This window comes from Pseudomyrmex gracilis, unplaced genomic scaffold (genome assembly GCF_002006095.1).
Source record: "Pseudomyrmex gracilis isolate BER0280 unplaced genomic scaffold, ASM200609v1 scaffold_381, whole genome shotgun sequence".
Taxonomy (NCBI): domain Eukaryota; kingdom Metazoa; phylum Arthropoda; class Insecta; order Hymenoptera; family Formicidae; genus Pseudomyrmex; species Pseudomyrmex gracilis.
In genome coordinates this window covers 61,577-81,660 of record NW_018020965.1, presented here as the reverse complement: position 1 = coordinate 81,660, position 20,084 = coordinate 61,577, and the positions used below count along the sequence as shown (strand labels likewise).

The following is a 20,084-nucleotide window of genomic DNA, read 5'->3' as shown; positions in this document are numbered from 1 at the left end:
ATACAACGGCGATTTGTATACAAACATATTTGCGCTTACAAAAAGCGCTGCGCGTAGCAATACTGTCCAGCAGAAGTAACGCAGCAATTGCAACTGCTACATGAAGCCGCTACGTAGCGCTAACTTCGGCTAAACACACCCATTACAATACGGGAATGTTTTGCATGTTTTTACAATTTTTACTAATATCGTTAGTTCACATTTTGCAACAGAACTGCTATACTCCGCAACTATACTCCGTATAGTAGTACAGCCCCACAGCTAGTTCAGCTGTAGCCAAAAAGTTAAAGTTATAATTATTATCAAAGACTAGTACTGTTTTGTCTTTGTGTATCCGTTTTGCATTATTCTAAATGAGATAAGAAGATTTCATAGTTTAATCCTAAACAATATTCCATAAATGCGCGATTCTACTGAGTAAACTCTATTTGGTGATGAAAGTTTTAATTTATAATTTTTATTTACAGGATAAGGTTAAAGATTAGATTATTTAATTTATGATTTCTTTCTAATCTTATAAATTTTCTATCTCAAAATCGGTTTCAACGGTTTTATCATTTTAACAGTTTAAATGTTTTCAAAGAATTCACAAGCAATGTTGCAAATAAAGAAAGAAATCGTAAAGTATGCTAGAACATGACAAAATATTTAATTCCTTTTGATAAGACATCATATAAGGCTAGGATTTTGCTAGGTCGCAGAGTTCTCTAGAATTATCAGTTAATAACAAATCAAACTTAATAACAAATCTTAACAAATCAAACTTTTGTTTTATGGTTAAAAAATAGCAATAGAATTTTGGACTAAGAACAAGTAAACATGGACAACAAAGAATACATAAAAATTTGTAAGTTCTGGTAGTGTTATATATTACCACACAATATTTTCACAAAACAAGTATTTCTTTTCAATCTTTCCTTTTGTTAATATTAATTCTTATATTAGATAACCATGAAACAGACAATACCGGATCATTTTATATAAGAGAAAAACTTTTTGGTACTAAAATTTTTTTATTATTACTATAATTTAGAAATATTGTGCTTTCTTTTTCTCTTTCTAAAAGTTTAGATAATAATGGAATGTTAGTGTTTACGTTAGTTTCATCATAATTTGTATGAGAGCTAAAAGAACTAGTTCAAAATAACTCAACATTTGTTGAACAAAATTTAATATTTTTATATTTTTGTCAAAATTTAAGATGAGACACGCACACACATACATGCATATATATTAAAATAAACATTAAAAATTATATAAAACTCTCTTACATGCTGTATCGGTTTTGTTCTGCTTCTTCTTTTATGTTTTTTTGCAAATATATAAGTTGTGTTCCCTAAATCACATTTATATTGTGTATTTATTACTTAACATATAAAACCCCATAAGTATATGAAAAAAATAATTTTTTTGTTTGTGTTACACGTTTGTATTGCACGTGTAATTAACTTTATATTCTTTTATTATAAGTGAATTTTTATGTTAGCATAAATGAGTTTTTATGCTATAATTTATTTTCTTGTTTGCTCGCTCTCTCTATATTGGAGTGATCGATCTTCTGATAACAGTTTTCTAAATTCTTTTGGATCTTTTAACGGTTCTCCATTAATTGCAGTTATTACTTTGTCGCTCTGTAATATTGTGATATGATTACCTTCGACGTAATGTATTTCGACTTTATCCAGCGTAATCTAAAAACATTTTTTTTGTTAATGATTAAGTATTGAGATTAAGAAAAAAATAAACATTCAATAATTTTACAATTATACTATCCAATGTTTTTAATTTACCTTGCGCAAACCAAAATCTTCAGTAGGTGTACTAACAACATGTAATGAAGATTTCAAAAGTGTCACAGGTGTACGTATTTGTGACAAAGACGATATATCATATTTTTGAAGAGCGAGAACGTCTCTATAAAAGGTTGTGCATAACGCCTTCTGATTTTCTGCAGAAAGCGATATATTATCGGACGTGCAATAGGAAACAAAACTGTTTAACTTTTCATCCCAAGTTGTGCACTTGTTAAGATCTGAACGTAACTATAAAAATTATTTTTGTTATTATTTCTATGTTATTTACTATCTAATAATTACAAAATATATCAAAAATTCGATTTTGTAAAAACATTTTAGTAGTCAAAATGATGAAACTTACCTTTGCAGTAAAATTTGGTTGTAAAGTATTCATTATGCTTAATAAAACATTGTTTTGAAGTTCTTCTTGCGTGGAAAATGGTAAATATTGTTCTATCATTGCTTTTATTAAATCTGGAGTGCCATCAATAAGTATTAATCTACCAGTTAAGCCGTGTTTTTCTAATCGTCTTGCTAATTCGATGACAAGTAACGAACCAAACGAATATCCAACTAAGACAAAACTTCTTTGCTTTTCCACTGTTGGTAAAATATACTGAAAGTTCAAAAGAAGTTTATATTAATGTATTATAAATGTTATATAAGTATTTTGATTCATTAATTTTTTATACGTTTTTTATACATACTGGTAAAAGAAAATCAGCATATTCTGGTATAGATGTATGAGTGAGACCGATATTATTTGTTCCATACTGCAAGATAGTTGATGTAGGTTTGATCTTTGACGCTAATGATTTAAATATTGTTATACAACTTTTTATACCCGGTAGAATAAATGCATTGATCCTACGCGGATCTTTTCTGGTAGAAAGATCTATACAAATTTCAGAAATCATGTCCTTATCATCTATTGTTTGGATCAGCAGTTGTATACCGGGTATATCAATTGTTTTCTGCTCGATTTGTGTTTTCTCTTGTTCTATATATTTATTACCGCACATTGTTGTCAATTTAGCAAAGTTTAATTTGTGGATGTCTTGAGCAGTGAGAAAGATGTCAAATTCTCGTTCCAACGTTTGCTTGATCTTTACGGCCATCATTGAGTTCATTCCGAATTCACTTAATGGTGTTTTTTGAACCTCAGCCGTAATATCCTTTAAACCTTTAAAACGATTAAAACATATAAATAAACCAAGTTGTGAATAATGTATATCCAATAGTAATAAACAAAGCTACAATATAAATATTCCATTTCAATTTTCTCAGGCTAATAACTTAAAGAAATAAAGGAGAAAAGCTTTAAATACAAAAGTTGTTGGATATGGAAGAGGACATAAAGTGGTGACCTCGAATTGACCTTGAGATCAAACTTAGGATGCATTTGAAGATCAAATCGATTTTTAAAAATAAGACTTCCCTTTTTTATTGCATATTCTTACAGCTTATTTTAAGAGCTTTTCAAAACTATAATATAAATAATATAAAACTATGACGGAGTAAACCTCCGTCACTAGTTGCCGCCACTGCCAGATATCACGGCGTTTATATTTCTACATATAGAATTCACTATATGGATTAAATCTCAGGTCGCTGGCGGGGAACAGCGCGTAGTAAAAGACGACCGGAGGACAACTACTTCCCTTCAAGGCGTATGATATGGTGCTCTCTACTGTACACTCGCATGCAGAAGTGTTTTTGACGCAGTAATGCAAGATAATATTCAAAATAAACTATACTTATTGTTTATGACCGGCATAAGTAATAATGTTTACATAAGTAACGTAAAATGATAATTTTACAAAACTAATGAACTTATAACTGATAAAACAATAACAAAATTAAAAAATATATATATACAATTATACAGGGTGTCTGACAACGAACTATCAAGCCGACGTGTGTAGATTGGGTCAATCTGAGCAGAAAAGTTATTTACCAGTTTGCAAAATTCGCAATAGTTCGAACTATGAATTAATAGATGTGAGCCAATGAACGCACAGAGAGCAATGATCGAACTCTATAGGCGTGCACGATTATCAGCTGGAAAGAAAAATGGCTTTTCTCCTGCAATGTCTTAGCAACGAAAGGCAGAATAAACAAACAAGCGCGGCACGACTCAGAGCTTCTTGCGACCGAGCGCTATTCGGCAGTACGCAGCAGAGTTGCAAGATCGAGCAGAGAGCAACAAGAGATCGAAGCGGTGGGGGTACGCACACAAGCGAGAACCGTTGTCCGTGTGCGTACACAGAGTGCGGTTTTCGCTTGTGTACGTATCTTCACTGCTTCGATCTCTCGTTGCTCTCTGCTCGATCTTGCAACTCTGGTACGCAGCGAGCAGCGGCGAGCGAGGAGTAGAGCTGATAATTGTGCACGTCTATAGAATTCGATTATTGTCTCTCGCGCGCTTATTGGCTCACATTTATTAATTTATATCTCAATAACTATTGCGAACCCCCGAATGGGTTCCTACCTTGTAGTAGCTCCGAGGCAGGAGCTCGGGGCTCGCGGAGCGCTCGGTGCGCACGTGGTCTGGCCGCCTCGCAGTAACTACACGGAACGTTATTTTGTTCCCAGCATGTGCTGGTGACGGCGTGGCCGGGCATTGATCGTCAGCTCCTCTCTGGACGCTGGCAGATCTGCCTGGTCGTGTCGTCACAATGGAAGTGTAATCTAACGGGACAACAATTGACCACAGAACGTGAGCATCTAGTGTCCTCGGGGGCTGTGGGCTCTCGCGCCGGAGCGGGTGGTGGAGCTTAAGGTCGCGGGCGATGGTCATCCGCTCAGGGATGGGCCCGTCTGTGACCAACTAAGAGGAACCTCCCAAGTTAAGGTGTGAGCGACCGTGCCGAGAGCTGCGTGGCGCAAGGGGAGTTGCGTCGTAAACGGTGCCTCCTGGATACCGGGCAAAATCCAGGAGTACGGAGCCAAGCCCCAGCCATTCGCGGCTCTGGCTGGGTGAGACCGCGCGACCGCGATACTCGTGGGAACACAAATGATTGAAAACGGAAATAAAATCACCCCCAAATCAGTCCCCAAGAGCGAAGCCTCTTCTGGAGGCAAACGCCCAGGGGAATCTTGCAGTGCGGGAGCGGGCTCAGAAGCCTCAAAATACCGCATAAGATATAGCGGGGCCGCTAGACGCCGTTATAATAAAGAGATGCCGGAAAGAGTGGGGCCAATAAGGCCTCCTCTACCCCCGCAGCCTCTTGCTCAAAAGGTGGAGCTGGGGGTAGGCGGGCTTCGGATGGCGCGGCAAAGTGCGCCAGGCCGGAGCACACTACTCCCAGCCCCTCAAAAAACCGCCAGGGCAAGAAACCCAAAAATAAAGGGTCGTATGCACAAGCGACAAAAGGTCTTGTCAGGATGGCCCTCGTACTGGAGGGCTACCCTGACAAGAAAATGGGAGCCGGTGAGGTGGTTGAGATCAGAAAACTGATCAGGTCTGTCATCCTCGATATGTCTGAGAATGACAAAGCCCACTTTCACTGGTTCCTAAGAGAGGGATGGCGCACTCATGGTTGTGTGCGCCAACAAAGAGGCGGCGGAGTGGCTTAAGACCCACTCCTCTGATTTAAAAGTCAGGGGAACTCCTCTGTGTGTGCTGCCGATTGGTGAGCTACCTAAGCGTCATCGGGTGGTGGTGCATGTGGAGGAACCTGAAGTAGAGGTTGAAGAGGCTTTAAAGCTCCTCAACCAGCAAAACACAGGGCTGGCAACCAGCGATTGGGTCGTCACCAGGGGGACGTATAGGAGGGACGCTACGAGCGCCCACTTCTCTTGTCTGGTTGGCGACTCGGCGATGGAAGCCTTGAAGCACTGTGGCTTCAGGCCTTTCTTCGGTCTCGGCCGGGCCACCGTTAGGATGGCGGGACGAGAGCGTGGGGAGGCGACGGAGAAGGAGATGGAGTCGGAGGGTGTCGGGACTGCCTAAAAATGGCTTCTCTCGGCATCCAAATGATCCAGATTAACTTGCATCACAGCAAGAGCGCCTCGGCTCCTAGCCAGGAGCATGGCTGTGATGCATACAAGTATTGCACTAATTCAAGAACTATAAATTGTGAATAGTGTAGTAAAGGGACTGAGTGGGTGCGGCTGCTTATACAAAGCACACTCAGAAAATAGAGTAAGATTATGCATTTTAGTAAAAGAACTAAATGCTATCTTTCTGCCACAGCTCAGCAGCGAGGACCTCACAGTCATCAAGGTGAGAGTGAAGCTGGCCGAGGAAGAGGACATGGAAGTATTAATAGGGTCAGTTTATGCTCTATGACTCCACGGATCCACCACCACATGAAGAGGTAAAAAACCTGGTGGCCTATGCGGAAGCCAGGGGGCTCGAACTCCTGCTGGGTTGCGATGCGAACTCTCACCATGTAGGATAGGAAAGCACAGACACCAACCTGCGGAGGGAGAGTCTCCACGACTACCTAATAGGCACAGAATTAACCATTTTCAACAGAGGAAACGAGCCGACATTCCTGGACTCCAGAAGACAGGAAGTCATTGATATTACGGTATGTACAGAGAGAGTGGCGAGTTTGGTGAGGGATTGGAGGGTATCGAATGAGCCCTCTGGGTCAGACCACAGACAAATACGCCTAACTCTCCAACAAATACCGCAAATCAGCTGGGTTTATAACCCACGAAAAACCAACTGAGAGGGCTTTAGGGCTGACCTTAAGGCCCAGCTCGCTATGGCCCCAACCAGTTTCAGAACCAAACATAACTTGAAAAACGCGGCGGACTTTTTAAAGAACGCCATTACAAACGCCTTTGAATTAAACTGCTCACCAAAACCCAGGAATCCGGTGAACAAGATCCACTGGTGGAATAAAGAGCTCGGTAAGCTCAGGTTGGAAACGAGAAAGAAATTCAGCAAGGCGAAAAAAACAGGACTTGCAGTACACTGGGAGGCCTTTAGAAGCTCCCAACGAGAGTACAGCAAGGAGATTAAAAAATCAAAGTGCAAAAGCTGGACGTTTCTGTGAAAGCATTGAGAGCGCCCCGGAGGCATCAAGGCTTCACAGAATCCTCAGTTTGGATCACCGTCCCCAATTAGGCTGTCTCAAGCTCCTAACGGGGAATGTCGCTGAGGAGGCAACGGACACATTGAAACATTTAATGGAAGTCCACTTTCCAGGTTTTGATCATAACATACAATCCTCCCGATCGAAGCCTAAGGAATATAAACCCAGAGATTGGCGTCTGGCAGCTGAGGTTGTTTTTCCAAAGAGAGTTGAATGGGCTGTTAAAACCTTCTCTCCCTATAAATCACCTGGACCGAATGGAATCTACCCGGTTCTTCTTCAAGAGAGACTGGGGGTTCTCACAAGTCCACTCACAAAAATCTTCAGGGCTAGCATAGCCCTAAGACACGTCCCCCAGGCTTGGGGTGGTACAAGAGTAGTCTTTATACCCAAGCCTGGTAGAAATGGCCATATAACAGCCAAAGACTTCAGACCGATCAGTCTCACTTCCTTTGTACTGAAGACACTGGAGAGACTGGTAGATAAATATCTGAAAATCGGCCCTTTGCTAGTACATCCACTGTCTCCGGCTCAGTATGCCTACAGGGAGGGGAGATCAACAGATACTGCCTTGCACCATCTCGTGGGCGGAGTCGAAGTGCAGTTAGAAGCAAAGGAATATGCCCTGGGCGTCTTTCTGGACATTGAGGGAGCTTTCGATAGCACCTCATATGATGTCATCAGAGAAGCAATGACCGGGCATCATATTCCCGCTGCTTTAGCAGACTGGACACAAAGCATACTAACAGGAAGAACCCTGATTGCCAATCATGGGGACTCAAGTGTGCATGGTTTCCCCGCTAAAAGATGCCTGCAGGGAGGAGTTTTATCTCCCCTGCTCTGGTGTCTGATCGCGGATGAACTTCTACGAGAATTACAGAAGAAAGGCTTCCTCGTCTTTGTCTACGCTGATGACGTGGCCATTATAGTGCGCGGTAGTTTTCTTTCAACACTTAAGGAGACTATGCAGAAAGCCCTTAAGATCACGCAAGACTGGTATCGATCAAAAGGACTTAGGGCTAATCCATCAAAGACCAAGTCCATGATTTTCACCAGGAAATACAAACCTGAAGCCATTGAGCCGCTTAGACTCTGGCGAGAAGATATAGAATACGTCTAGTCAGTAAAATATTTGGGAGTCCACGTAGACACCAAATGTGCAAGACTCCTACTCTCAAGAGAAACGAAAACCAGGAAGATCAATATCTATACGGATAGCAAAGCAGCTATAGGAGCTCTTGCCAAGACCACCATTGAATCTTCAGTGGTTTGGGACTGTATGCAAGCTCTAAACAGATTGGGCGAGCGAAACAACATCACGCTTGTCTGGGTACCTGGCCACCAAGGTATCCAAGGCAATGAAGTGGCTGATAGTCTGGCAAAACTAGGTACCTTAGAAGAACCAGTCTGCCAGATAGTTGGAGTTTCCTTTGCAACAGGGAAAAACCATATCAAGGACTGGCTGAAAAGGGAGCACAGGATCTCTTGGGAGATACTGAAGAGCTGCCGCCAAGCTAAGGCCCTGATGACTCAGCCATTGCCAGGTAGGACAAAGGAACTACTGACAATGAGTAAGTACAGACAAAGATTGTGTATTGGTCTTCTCACAGGGCATTGGGCCTTTAAGGCACATCTATTTAACTTAGGCCTAGTTGAGGAGAGTAGTTGTAGATTATGTGGCGAAGAGAGGGAGGACAGCGTGCACATATTGTGTCGCTGCCCGTCTCTAGCACTCAGGAGATTCAGATCCTTGGGCTCCATGTTTGTGGAGTCCGAGGACCTGAAATAATTAAAATCGGCCATCTGTGTAGCCTGGCAGCAAATGCCGGGTTTTAGCAGCTTGGTCGATAAACAACTAGTGGGAGTCGCAGAGGATCTTATAGATCTTATAGATCCTCTTATAGATCTAGGTGACAATAGGGTCTTACAAGCCCCCCGCTCCTCGTTATTTATCTATCTAACTATTGCGAATGTTGCAAACTGGTAAATAACTTTTCTGCTCAGATTGACTCAATCTACCTACACACGTATAATTCGGCTTGATAATTCGTTGTCAGACATCTTGTATATACATTTATATATAAACATAACTACTATAATATTATCTTACTATTTTTTATTCTTCATATTTTAGAGAAAACTTAACGCTAATTATACAAATCTATTATAATGTCTTATTTTTTATTCTTAATATTTTAATGATGTTGATTCAATAAGACATTTATCTATCGACATTTATCTATGACATTTATCTATTGTTATAGTCTTTTACTCTCTTAATTAAATATATTTTACTTTTTTACACTTACTTATAAGTAAGTTCTTCATGTCACATGAAAGCGAATAATTAAATAAATAAACATTAATAATAATTTTAGGCTCTATAAGTTACAAACTATCCTTGAAATATATAACTGGTCATTAGAGCCATACGCTGGATGTTTGTTGCGGAAAGATACACACATATATGGGCAAATCCACTGTAGTTTTAACTTTTGATGGACTGTTTTATACTGCTGAATCTGAATTGTTTTTTATATGCACAAGACGTATTTTTTTTTCTTATACTATCTAGTAATAACTATGTATAAGAATGCAGAGCGTTTGTGTCATTGCTGGCGTTCAAAAGTACACTTAATCGGTAAAAATATAGAAAACCATACAATTTATTTTGTCCCTTTCGAATTTGTGTTTTACTCTTAATAACTTTGTACCTGCGCCGTGTTAGATAACGCTTTTGTAATAAATGAAAAAATTAGTTCTTGCATTCATACATCTTTTCCCTGGAGATCGATTATGTGCCATGTAACCGTATAAAATGGCCACTGAAAAACTTGTCCTTCCATTTTTGCAAAATATTAATTTTCGTAAAGTTAACAATATTACATACATACTGTTAAGTAAATTGACTAACTGAAGTACTGAAGTTGTAACAAACACAAAAACAAAAAATTTAAAACGTTGTTGAGAATTGTGCTTCAAAAATGAAACACACACTAGAGCATCAGAGATTATCTTCGAAAGCGTAAATTCACTGAAAAATCCACAAATCGCCTTGGCACATATTCCGAGAAACTTCAGTCTATATTAGCTGTAAACTCTTTCTTATACCATAACTTATCACGGAAACCATGTGGCCACAATTTTCAAACCCAATTTTATAACATTAAAAGTAATGCATAATTTAAGCATGATTGCACTGTAAAACTGGAAAGAAATTAAGTCAATTTTAATTAGGTAAACTTTGCGCCGTTTACTTAAAACTATTAACACGTGTAGGTATTTTTGACATACTTGACCTATTTCAGACATGTTAGTTAATATAAGATGTACTGCACATTTGAAAAAAAATAAATAAATAAATTTTTATAAAAGGGAAAACTACGTTGGATTTGCTCATATACAGAGTGTCTAAAAAATTTTGACACAGCCGAAGTATGAAGATAAATTGAGTAAAACTGAATAGAAAACTTATTTGCCATTTTGCGAAATTCGCAATAGTTAATGAGATATACATTAATAAATGTGAACCGATGAGCGCGTGGAAAGCGTCCTCTGAAGACGTGTGTGATTGTCCTTATAAAAAAGATAGCTTACATCATGCAATGTCTTAGCAACGAGAGACGAAGTAAACAGGCGAGCGCGGCGTATGACTCGGCGGATCTTACGGTCAGCCGATATTCGACGGTACGCAAAAGGAAGGGAGCCGTGCTCGAGGGATAAGAAGACACTGCTCTCCGCGATCAGCTTATTAATGATCGACGCGATGTAACGTACCGAACAGCAAGCTACCGCGCGCATCAAGAATTAATAGAGATAGTTAATAACATTGTTCTTTCTACAAAAGAGGGAAATGATAGCGCTGTTTGCACAGCCAAAGTAAAGAGAAATGCATTGCTTTTGTTACAACTTCATTCTATGTCACATTAGGTAATGAATAAATAAATAAAAACAGTTAGAAATTAATCAACTAATTAATTTATTTGAAAAAATTATTGATACATTCTAAAATTAATGAATACATAAATAATTAATGTTATTTGTGTCTTTTTACGTTTTTATCAATTAAAAAAATATATAACTCACACATAAATAAATGAGTAATTAGTAGTTATATTAATCTATTTTTTCATAAATAAATAAGTAATTATTATTTAAAGAGAATAAAAGGCCGATACGAGCCGTTCACAGGATGTTGAGCGGAACTTGTACGTGTATACATATATATGTAAACACCTATGACAAGTTCACTTGTAAATTTTTACAAGTGAGTTTTTTGAATTGAAAATTCAATTCTTAAATTCATACGGGATGCGGGATTTGCATCTTACATAAGATTCCAGGTTCGACTCCTGGCCGAGGAGTTTTTTTCGCAATATTTTAAAAATTAGTTAGGGGGGTATTCGGGGTCTTTCATATGTGAGATGCAAATCCCGCATCCCGTATGAATTTAAGAATTGAATTTTCAATTCAAAAAACTCACTTGTAAAAATTTACAAGTGAACTTGTCATAAGTGTTTACATATATATGTATACACGTACAAGTTCCGCTCAACATCCTGTGAACGGCTCGTATCAGTCTTTTATTCTCTTTGAAACTTTCACGAGCCTTTAAAAATTATTATTTAAATTAATCTATTTTTTTTAATGATGAAAACATAAAAAGACATGATTAACATTAAGTATTTATGTATTCTCATTAATTTCGGACAATGTGTCAATAATTTTTTTAAATAAATTAAGCAATTGAGTAATTTCTGTTTTTATTTATTTATTTATGTATTACCCAATGCGACATAGTAGAATAAAATTTTAGCAGAAACACTGTTTCAATCGGAGGTGTCAAACAAGCGCGAGGTGTCGCACAGCGCGCGACGCTCTTGCATACTTTGTATGCGCACCGTCTCATTGAGGAACTTTAATAGTTAAAAACTTGGTAAATAATGGTCTAAGTCAAAAATAAAAAAAGAACTTTTAGTTCAAAATTTCACACTCTTTTACTTCCTGCAAGGTTTACTAATCATTACAAGACACCATACATACATATACAGAATGTCCCACCTAACTTGAGCATCTTACATATCTCTCTTATTTTTTATGACAAGATGCCGAAAAGGATCATTATTCAGTTTGAGGAAACAAACTTACGGTAATAAACAGGAACTTTTTTTCAAGGTCATATTTTTTAAGATTTCAAAGTCATTGTCATTTTTTTTATCTGAAAGCACCTATTTTTATCTTTGCGATATGATAGGTAAGGTCAAGACAAATCCAAAAAGTTCTTGTTTATTACAGTATTTGTCTCCTCTAACTGAATAATGACTCTTTTCGGCATCCTCTTATTATAAAAAATGAGCGAGATATTTAGAGTGCTCAAGTTAGGTGGGACACCCTGTATATACAGGGTGATTCAGAACAATCGTTATCTTTGAAAATACATATTCTTGACTAAATTCTAAGACTTTTTATTTGACAAAATTTTATTTGAAGCTTACTTTTTGAGTTAGTAATACAAATAAGTGATTTACCACAAATCGGATACAAGAGGTAGGCAAGAGCGGCGCACCTCACCGTGATTGACAGTAATTTATGTGATGCACGGATTAAGTGATACAAATTACGAATAAATAAATAAATAAGTGAGAGAAAAAGAGAGAGACAGAGAAAGATATAGAAACAGTGTGTAGTGATCAGCTGATCGCATCAGGCAACGCGCGTCAGGCACCACACGTAATCGTCCGCGTAATTTGACGGTGAGCTGCGCTACCCCTGCCTACCTCTTGTATTCGTGGTAAGTCACCTAGTTTTATTAATAACTCAAAAAGTAAGCTTCAGACAAAATTTTGTCAAATAAAAAGTTGTCTTAGAATTTAGTCAAAAATATATATTTTCAAAGATAATGGATTATTCTGAATCACCTTGTATACAAAGTGTCCCATCTTAAATAATGCATTTTAATATTTCTTCTGTAACTCGTCATAGACAAACATTGTTCAAACAAAAGTTACATAGTTTGGAAGAAGTCACATGTCACCTTGAATTGTGTTAATACATTTTTTAATTCTATTTTTATATTTTACTTTTAGCGTTACCCAGAAACAACGGTGTGGATGTAGTAGTTTCTGTTCCATTTAGAGTGCTTTATTTACGTTAGTTTCCCTTGCTTATCACGTTGCTTATCGTGTTATTAGCATAATAAATATGCTAAAAATAAACGGAAATAGAGAGGAGAGAAATTACTACTATTTAGGTTTTTAAATAGTCGATTTACAGGTCTCTATTTAATTTACAGATCAGTAGTACCTTCTTAAGAAAAATGATCAACAAGTTAATATATTTTACTTTAAAAGAAGGAATATTTTTAAAAAGCATACTTTAAAAAAAAAGGATCTGGTTTTGAATGTCGGGAAGTCATAAGTTATGATTTTTAAAGAAGAAAAAGGAAATAAAGAGAAGAAAAGCTGGAAATGAATGAAAAAAGAGTTAGAAGAGGTCACTAAATTTAAATACCTAGGTTCCCACTTAAAAAAAAAATAGAGAAATAAAGACACATCTGGGAAATAACAAAGAAGGCGATACTTACAATGAAACAAACATGGGGCGTAAGACAACAAAGATTTAAGAACAATTTCAAAAGAAAGATGAAGATCTACGATAGCCTGATAAAAAGCATAATATTATATGCAGAAGAAATATAGAGATAAAAAATATGGAGATAAAAAGAAGAGAAAATAGAAAAACTACAAGGTAAGTAAGATAGGTTCTAGGTTAGGTTTAGATTTTAATACACTGCATATATAGTGAGAGAGGAAACCAAGACAAAGAAGATAAGAATAGAGGCAAAAAGCAGCTAAGTTTGAAAGAAAGACAAGGAGCATAGGAATAAATAAGAATAACAACAGAATCAGGTTGCTCTTGAAACCTCTGATAAAGTAAATTGTAATTGTTGACAAAACGTTGCTATAAAAATAACACCAACACGGTTCAAACCCAAAAACCATTTTTGAATATTAATAACACACTGCAAAAGCATTAAATATAAGATAACAGAATGTTGGAGAGAAATAGACTCAAAAGTAAAAGATAATAAATCGTGGCAAAGAAACAAAGAAACATACTATATATATGAAGAAAAAAGAATTACAATACAAGAGATCAAAAAAAGAATAACAGAAGAAGACCTGCTCTTAAAAACAATAAGTCAAATAGACAAAGAAGATCAAGAACAGGAATAGCTATGGAGAATAATAGAAGAAAGGTACAATAAAAAATACAGAATAATAAATAAAGAAGAAAGAGCATAATATGTACGAGTAAGCTATGAAAAGAGGAATTAAAAATTTATAGCAAGATTTTGATGTGGAAATAAAGGGAGAAGAAATAGATACTGAAGAAAAGCGGAAGAAAATTCTGCCGTCTATGTGAAGAAAGAGAAGAAACCGTAGATCACTTATTAAATGAGTAAAAAAACCAAAATAGATCAAGAATTGACTCTAAGTCAAATCATGAAAGGGACAAAAAAAAAATTAGATAAAAAAGGTTGTAGCCAGAAGAAAAGAGATAGAAAAAGAAAAAGAAAAAGAGAAAAAAATTCTTATAAAACTGCTGTGTAATTTAGTTATTTGATGTAACTTACTTTGTACATTGTATTTACTTCTTTCAAAGATCGAAAGATGAATTAAACTATTACAAGTGTAAACTATTATTGTTTACATTAGTATTATTATTTACAGTAGTAAACTATTACTACTAAACTATTATTACTATTATATATACGTAACGTGCAATCAAGTACAAGACCTATAGACTACTAGATACTTTAAATATACATGATTTCTATGCAAACAAGATTTATGCAACAGTCGGTCAAAGCAATAAAAATCTGGATAGAACCTCGTTATGTATACAAACTGTCAAAGTAAGATTTTAAACAATCTCGTCTTAATAATAACAACTGAACAATGTGTAACATAATCTTACCTAGTATATTTGCTACAATTTCTGTAATAGTAGTAGTATTATGAGCTACTAGGTGCTTTTCGGCAACTACCATGCTAGCTACTACTGGGCGATTCTGCATTAAGAAGCTTTCCATATTCTCAAGACAAGAGGATATTTCCTGCTTCTGAGTTCCATTATCGTGTTCTTTATTATACTGCCAGTCGGCACTGAGACCAACATCGCCAATAGCGCCCCATTGAATAGCCAGTGCTGGCAGACCTTCTGCTGCTCTCCGTTCACATATTCTCTCCATTATGGAGTTTGCCATACAATAATTTGTTTGCCCGGCATTACCTCTTCCACAAGAGATTGATGAGAATACTACGAACTGTCGAAGTTGTGGACACAATTTTCTGGATAACTCATCTAAAGCTTTTGTAGACCAAGCTTTTGCTTTAAAAGATTCTTCGAATGATTTTGCCGTCTGATTCATACATATACTATCCTTTAATACTACGGCAAGATTAAAAATAGCGTCTACCGGACCCTGTTTCTCTGCGGATCTTAATATGAATTCGCAATCCTTATGATTTGATGTGTCAGCACCAGTGATGATTAATATGTTTACACCGTACGATTTCCACCGGTCGACTCGCATACGTTGGTAACCAGTCTTTACTCCCGTTCGTGATGTCAAAACTAAATTTCTAGCACCTCGGAGTATTAACCAGTCAGCTAATTCTAATCCAAAGCCACCTAGACCACCAAGAATAAGATAGCTTTTCTTACTGTCACAATAATATCGAGGTTCAGCGCAAATAGATATCTTTTTAGCTTCCTTCTCATTACAAACTTTTAAGATCACCTGCAATAAGATTCATAATATTAATTTTATATAACTTAATTTATACAGGGTGTTCCAAATAAAGTGTTACAAGCTGTTTTCTCAGAATCTAATAAAGATATCAACAAATATTTTTTTTAGATTCAATAGTTAAGTGGGACTAAATCTAGTGTGTGACAGATTTTTTTGGAAGCAAATGCTATAAAAGAAAGGAGGCTGCCCAACATTTTTTTAAAGAAAAAGTGGTATTAAGATTTTGTTATTTTGTTATATTAATGGCTATTATCAAACTAAATAACATTTATTTAAACCAGTTTTTTTTATTGTGCATAGTTGCGAAGGTATCGCGAAATATTTACAATGAGGAACATTGGTCGAGATGGTCCTATAAGGTGGCCATCTCGATCATCGGATTTAACCCCTTTAGATTTTTTTTTATGGGGTCACATAAAAGACAAAGTAATGGCAACTGTTCCTACAACTGCGGAAAACATGAAAATAAGAATACGTACTGCGTGTGCATCGGTTACTCCTTCAATGTTATCAAATGTTCGAGCGAGTATTTGTAAAAGACTTAATAAAAACTTGGAAGTCCAAGGACATCATTTTGAACACTTAATAAAATGAAAATACTACCAATATTTTTTTGTTTTTTTCTTTCTTTTTACTTTTCCAATGTTTTTTATTGCAACAAATTTTTTGCGATACCTTCACAACTATGCATAATAAAAAGAACTGGTTCAAGTAAATGTTATTTAGTTTGATGATAGCTATTAATATAACAACAAATTAATACCACTTTCTTTTTAAAAAAATGGTGGGCGGTCTCCTTTTTTTATAGCATTTGCTTCTAAAAAAATCTGTTACACACTAGAAGATTAGTCTCACTGAACCATTGAATCTAAAAAAAAGTTGTTATTGATATCTTTATTAAATTCTGAGAAAACAGCTTGTAACACTTTATTTGAGACATCCTGTATATTTAATTTATAGTTAGATGAGTCCTTGATATATTTAAGTAAGTAAAGGCTGTACACAAGCAGTCCGACTGCTAGACTTTCTGCACGCATCATGATTCGCGAATGTCTCTTATTTTTTGCTTGATTAACTTGATATGTAAAAGGGACCTAGTCAGTGAACTCTCAAATCTTCATTTACAATGATATAAACAAGTATGGTAAGCATAAGTTTTTAAATTACTTAAACTGAAAATTTTGATCTTGTGAAATTTCAATGATATAGAGAAGGGACGATACAAGTAGTATACTGGTTAATCGTGTACATTAACAAACCTTTTATTTTATTATAGCCATACATTTCAATCTTATATCAGGTCTTTCTCAGTGGCAGAATATTTTAAGGTTAGCAAAAGATGCATCTGTATTCAGTCGAAGGACAAACAGAAACTTTTTACATGATGTTTGTCAAGAAGAATACCATCTTGTATAGAAAATGTAACTGATATTCATGATTAAGTAGCTATAATAATATCGGTGTTTACTCTTACAGAAACTTGCAGTTACATTGCAGGAATATTGCAATATTGCAGATTGCACGGTATTTCTGTGACATTATAGGTATTAGGTATTGTAACGTATAATACATATTTCGGTGTAAGATAATAGCAAGATTGTAAAAATCTTGTAGAAACATTGCAAAAAACTGCACATAACTTATAGTTGTGTTCACAGGACGTAATGGTCATTACCTTTTGGGAAATGAATTTATTTATCAGATATATATAGAAATATACATTACACATAACTCTTATATTTATTTTAGTAATTTTGGTATAGCAATGTTCGCATTGAATGCATTATACATTCGCCGTCACTGTCGCATGTACACGGAAAAGGATCTAGCCTGAATACGTTCACTGTACTGAGTGTGCTGAGTTATTTTTACTGGGTTCTGTCTTTAGTTTATTTTTTGTTGGTTACGTTAAGATATATTGTATAGACATTTATATAAGGCAAGTGTAGACATTACAATAAGGCAAGGCATAATTAGAAGAAAAAGAACAAAGATAAAATAACTAAGTAAAATTATTCTTCAATTATTGTAGTTTAACTACTTTGAGATTATATTGTATTTTTTGAGTCTTGTATTTTAATTTTCCAGTTTATTTTTTGTTGCAGACTGCCTTGCTTACAACAGCTTTTTACAAATTGCTTTATATAACACTATACAACACTATTTATTTGTTGTGTATCATTTGGTAAGTCTATGAACTAATTTTACATTGGAAAATAGTTTTGTATATTATTGACACTTGTATTTTAATTTTGAAGGAACTTGAAAAGGGCCAATACAAGACTGTGTACATTAGATGTCGGTGTGTTAAAATGTTTATATTTATTCGAAGAAGTCAAACGTTTTGCTTCTTGCATAGAATCTTTCTCAGTGACAATTGTATATCTAAACGTAAAGTAAATAGAGAGTTGGTTTGCCAAAAAGCAATTGACAATAGCAATAAAAAGTTTTTTTAAACAACTCACCAAGAAATGCACATCAGTAGTTTGAAACACACAAATATAGGATACACATCAGTAGTTCAAAACACGCAATGTGAAAAAAATCATTTTTGATGACTGAAAAGATGAAACTGCACTTAAATATATGTAAAATTGAATTTAATATTTTTTATAAAAAAAGAAAAGATAAAGAAATTACTTGTCAGAAATGATGAGTAAAGAATAACTAAGACGTTACAACAAACTGTTTGAAATGTGCCGACGTTCTGATGTACAATCTTCACAAGTGAACAGATGAATATGTTTTTCCCTACTAGCGATGAAGAAAAACAGGAAAAACAGTTAAAATGTAATGATGTAATTATAACGCTGTAGATTTAAATAATTCAAGAACGCGAAATATGGTTTTAATTTTTTAATATCAGACAATGACGTTAATTGGATTTTTTTGAGCATAGAAATCAAATTAATCATAACAATAACTAAATTTCTGTCGTAACGGAACACAGACTTCAAACAAGACATGATTTTAATTAGAGTAACATAAAAATCTTAGACTTAGAGAAATTTGTTTCCAAAAGACTAATATCAGAGATGCTTCATATTAAACTACAAAGAAATCCAATTAACGTAATACTAAAAAATTAATTTCATATTTTGTGTTTCTTGTGTTTTATTATTTAAATCTTTCTTTCTCTCTCTCTTTTTTTTCTCTCTCTCTCTCTCATTTAAATTCTCTATGTTAATTTTACTTATAATTTTACTTCTTTGTACAAATACGATGTTACTGTTAAATAAACTCAACAAGCCTATTATTGAAAGTATTGTGTGGATTTATTTAAATATATAAATCATTAATTGTCACTGAGGGAGATTCTATACAGAAATCGAAACATTTGACTCCTTTGAATAAACATAAACATTTTAACACACCGACATCCAGTGTACACAGTCTTGTATTGGTCCTTTTCAACTTTCCTCATCAATTTCACGAGCGACTTCTCAATTTTAATTTTAATTTGTTTCTTTTTACAGACTGCCTTATAATAGACTGCTTGTTTGTAGTGTATTAGAAACTTTCAAAAAGATAAATAGAAATTGAATATATGTATGCTATGTATAATATATGTATTTCTAATATATGTATATGTAAAAAATATAATTAATATAATAAAATATATATTGATTGCAATTTTGTGTTTATTAATCACAAACTATACTGTAAATTATATTTGATAATAATAAGAGAAATATTTTTATTTATTGTTGCAAGTATATTGCGCTACAATATGACTATAATATTGCAGTGCAATTTTGCTAAACACGGACAGTGTTTTATGTTGCTTTGACATTGCATCCATATTGCATCTACATTGCGCAATTACTGTGCAATATTACAATATTGCAATAAGATATGTTTGCAATCTTTTTACAATTTTTCTGTGCTGTATAGATACTCAATCATGAATCTCAGTTTCATCTTCTATACAAGGACAATATTTTTCTTGACAAACATCATGTAAGAATTTCTTGTATCCTTCGATTGAACATAGATGCGCATCTTCTGCTAACCTCGAAATCAGATTTGCAAACTCTGGCCGGCTAGCACCAAAAATACCAAGGTGGTAGGGACACGCACTCAAGGGAAAACTTATGACAGAGAGAAGCCTGAGAGCGGCCATGCCATTGTAGTTTCTTACGACGGTTTTAGCCGCTGTTTTAGCCGTATTTCCACAAAAGTGGAACTCAAAGGCCGTTTCTACATTAAACGCAAGTCGTAGATCTCGTGGAATTGACCAATTGCAGAGTCAAATCAGCCAATCGACCAACGTGATTGATCAGTTCCACAAGACCTGCTACTTGAGTTTAATGGAGAACGGCCTTTGAGTTCCACTTTTGTGGAAATACGGCTAAAACTAGCGGCTGAAACCGTCGTAAGAAACTACAATGGCATGGCCGCTCTCAGGCTTCTCTCTGC

The 20,084-nt window shown here is 35.5% G+C and overlaps 1 protein-coding gene across 1 annotated transcript in view; it reads right to left on the bottom strand.

Moving 5' to 3' along the window:
- Positions 1-67: 67 nt before the first annotated feature.
- Positions 68-20,084, bottom strand: part of LOC109860414 (fatty acid synthase-like) — a 73,607-nt gene continuing 53,590 nt past the window's right edge. The window contains exons 6-10 of the mRNA XM_020439482.1: positions 14,828-15,653; positions 2,504-2,979; positions 2,158-2,412; positions 1,791-2,042; positions 68-1,691 (exon numbers count right to left, since the gene is read on the bottom strand). Coding sequence (XP_020295071.1) covers positions 1,512-1,691; positions 1,791-2,042; positions 2,158-2,412; positions 2,504-2,979; positions 14,828-15,653 — 1,989 coding nt within the window. The 3' untranslated portion in view covers positions 68-1,511. The remainder of the gene's footprint in view (positions 1,692-1,790; positions 2,043-2,157; positions 2,413-2,503; positions 2,980-14,827; positions 15,654-20,084) is intronic.